The following is a 3,734-nucleotide window of genomic DNA, read 5'->3' as shown; positions in this document are numbered from 1 at the left end:
GTCTGTCAGAGATCCAGAAAAGAAAATATGTCATTTTTAGCAGGTCAGCTGTGGAATAAAAAGAGCTGCTAAATGTATAACTTCATTTCTGGACATGTATGGTTTGATTTCTTTGTATGTATGGATCACTTGGGTTGTTACCGACATCTGGTGAAAATTTCATGTCATTAGCTCCTCTAGTAATATATTTACTGAGAAAAATGGTGATGTGTTCAATACTTATTTTACCTGCTGTATATATACAATTTTTCACAACTGAAGGGAACATAGTTACTTGATTGTGGTATATAATTGAACTATGTGCCTTGCCTACATAATACCACCCTTTAGCAGTGGTTCCCAACCCTGGTCCTCAAGGACCACTATCCAGCATGTTTTACTTGTTTCCCTGCTATTCAGCTAAAAATCACTGCTGTAAACGTTGACCAACACCTCAAGAGTTTCTCTGAGCTTGATGAGACATTTTCAAAACATAATATTGACTCAGTTTTATGTTTTTTTAGTATTGCCTCTGCAAGCCATTGATTCTTTGCCATTTATTTGAAAATAATAAATCAGATAACATGTATTAAAGCAGTGATTCTSAACCCTAGTCCTAWGGACTCCTTTCCTGCATGTTTAGATGTTTCTCTAATTTGACACACCAGCAATTAAAGTGTTAGAGGAAACCTGGTAATGAAAAGATATCTGATCCACATATCTTTTACGTAGACTTTCAACAAAGCAAGTGTCAAATATTAATTGTTGCCCAGTTTCTGTAGAAATGTGTGCCATTGTACTACTCCCTTGAATAGCAGCTGCACAAACATACAGGTATTGATTCATCAGACCTATAGGATTTGTCATGCAAGAAAACACTTAGTCTACATCAAGCAGAAAATTTTGAAGGTACTGAAAGTTTTGTTCTATTCTATAAAATGGTTTTCAACATAAAAGTGGTTTTAGATAAAACATTTTTTTTAATATTCAAGCCAGCCTGGCTTCCCAAAATTGAAAATATAGCATTTTCTTTCCTTTATCTTTCATTACTACAAAACTTGCCTTTTGCTGAAGTACTGTGTACTAGGTAGAACACCTCTAATTACTTTTAGTTAATTGGCTCACATGGGAAAAAAAACTATTTAGCCTTAAAAATTTGAGACTAATTTTGAAGGTGGAAATTCTTTTTTTAAATAGATTAAATTATTTTGCTTATTATTACAGGTCTGTGTGAAATTTTCCTCCTTATTCTGATAAAATCAGCCATGTCCTTTTGTCTCTTGTAGATTTTGTTCTATATTAGAACAAATATGGGTCTTCTGTTCTGAATGAGAATTCAATAACAGATGAAATCCCACCCAGATGATCCAGTGCTGTCTCAGAGTGAGACAAATTCTATTTTACTTTTGGAAAACTTTATGTCAAAGGTTCATTTTGATCTAGTTTGCATGGGTTTTGTATTGGCCTTGCATTGAAAAATATAGAAAATGTTGAGAATAAAAAAGGAGCTGACCTTTTTTTCCTTAAACAAACTTTATTCAGACCAACAACGTGTTTTTGGGAAGGTTGTCTTACGCTTGGAAATATGGTGATAACAAAAATTAGTGCTGATCAGATTCCAACAAAGGAACAGGACATTTTCCAGGAGTCTGATCAAAACCATTTTTTGTTACGCTGCCTTCTTCAGCCGTTCCCCAACGGTAAGAAAAAAATCTTACTACTATCACAATAGAAAGTTTTTAAACAAACTTTTATTTTATATTTTTGCATTTTGATTGGCAGTTAGATGTTAGAGTTTGCAGTCATTACTGCGCTGAGTTCTGAGTTCAGGATTTTGCAGCAGTGACTGTCAGCCTAACTACAACAGCTTAGCTGCTTGCCAACAGTTAATACAACAATTGACTGGCTGCCCTGTTAAAAAAGCCCGTCACTGAACTTGCCATTGTGATTTTATTTTATTTTTTTCTTCCATGTTCCTTAAAAAAAAAAAAAAAACAAGGACCGCCGTGTAACTTCTTTTTAATCTTTCAGTTCCTCCTGAGAAACGATGTTTTATCTGCCGCCTGCTGAACTCCAGGAATATAACGCCATCACTACCAAAGCTAGGCAAGTGTTTTTATTTTCTCCTCTTTCTGATAATGACATTGAGCAGACTAGCAGCAACTCTTGCTGCTCCCGACAGTTCATTAGCACAAATTGAAGATTTTTTTTTTCCAGTTAAAATTACAAAACCAGCACAGTGGCTGGTGTGTTATTCAGATTTTATTTTTATTTTTGCCCACATTTGGCAGGTGCTAATTACCATCACTGTTCTAAATGTATTTGTATGTGATCATATCTACGTGCTCTCAACAGAATTAATAGAAGCATCCTAAAGAAATGGCAAAAGGAATGTATTTCCATAAGTCTGCATTTAGACACCARGATTGTTTCATTTTTCTACATCAAACGATTGTGCATGAACATCAGCAGCGGTACGAGAAGCTGCGTATAATGGAGTAAAAGAGGCATACTCATTGTGGAAAAGGATACATAATGGAGAAATGTAAAATGTGGGGGAGTATGGTGAAGGCTCCTTCTGCTTGACTGACCTACATAGGCAGCTTGCCTCTCACATCTCACTACAGCTCATCTTTAACCACCACAGGCCTGCACTCTCACACACGTTGAACATTTATCTGAAGTCTCTATTCATTCATTCATTTGCTGCCTCACTTTCTCACTCTTGCTTTACCGCTACCTCTTCCCAACCTTTTGGTCCCTCTATTAGCAATTTTATGTAACTTTGTGGCAAGCAAAACTGATTTAAACTGAATGAACCAAAACACTGCTTTGCTCCAGCATCCATACAAACAAAAACATTATAATATCTACATCTATTTTTTATTCATTAATAATAAATTCTGCTGACCTGGTTCTGTGGCAGAGGGGGTTGGCTCTGAGCATCAGGTGCCTGGCTCTGGCCCTGACTGTCATTGCCCCCCACCGGAGAGCCACGCGTGGTGGCTGTCATGCTCGCCACAGGGCAGATCTTGGCAATCTTGGCCTCTTAGGGAGCGCTGGCCAGGAGGGAAATCACAGCCACCTCAGCTGTAAAGCAGAGGGAAGAGAGCCCGAACACACGAGAGAGGGACACAAGCACCTGGAGATCTGGATGAGCTGCTGGGACCATTGCATAACCTGGTGTAGAGAAGAGAAATAAAAGTTAGCAGAAAGTTGTTTAAAGTTCATTCAGTACAAATGAGATTGATATTTGTTGAAATAATCATCTTTAAATCAGGGTTTGACAAGATTTGTTTTTTTCTTTACCTGCCCTGTCAATATGAAAAGTTACCTGCCCGAAACAAAAATGTTCAAAACTTGATAAAATATAAGAAAAACGTGTACCGTATTTGTACTATAAAACTATTAACATGGTTATACAGAGGTACACAATATATGACATCTGATTAAACAGATGCAAACATTGCAGACTGAGTCACTAACAGTTAGTCACTTATCAAAAATATCTTTAAAAACCTTATTTAGACCTTTCCAGTGTTTAACTAGAGTATTGGCCTTGGGAGGGCTGCTTATAAAAACAGAATAATCAACAGCAGCAGCTTTGTTTTAAAAACAATTTACAGAATATGAAAGTCTGCAATTTGCATTAATTGAATCTTATATAGTCTTTCTCATATCTAAAGATACATTTAAGATATCTTGAACTGGAGTCTTCCTACAGCTTAATGATAAATCTAATGTTATTTATACTA

The 3,734-nt window shown here is 36.3% G+C and overlaps 1 protein-coding gene across 1 annotated transcript in view; it reads right to left on the bottom strand.

Annotated features, from left to right (window-relative positions):
* LOC106531868 (ubiquitin specific peptidase 9 X-linked) overlaps positions 1–3,734 on the bottom strand; it is a gene marked incomplete at its 3' end in the record, with an annotated part of 31,880 nt that overhangs the window by 16,803 nt on the left and 11,343 nt on the right. The window contains 1 exon segment of the mRNA XM_014027806.1: positions 2,891–3,159. Coding sequence (XP_013883260.1) covers positions 2,891–2,992 — 102 coding nt within the window.

Source organism: Austrofundulus limnaeus, unplaced genomic scaffold (assembly GCF_001266775.1).
Source record: "Austrofundulus limnaeus strain Quisiro unplaced genomic scaffold, Austrofundulus_limnaeus-1.0 Scaffold686, whole genome shotgun sequence".
Classification (NCBI taxonomy): Eukaryota; Metazoa; Chordata; class Actinopteri; order Cyprinodontiformes; family Rivulidae; genus Austrofundulus; species Austrofundulus limnaeus.
This window is presented reverse-complemented; position numbering and strand designations above follow the sequence as displayed.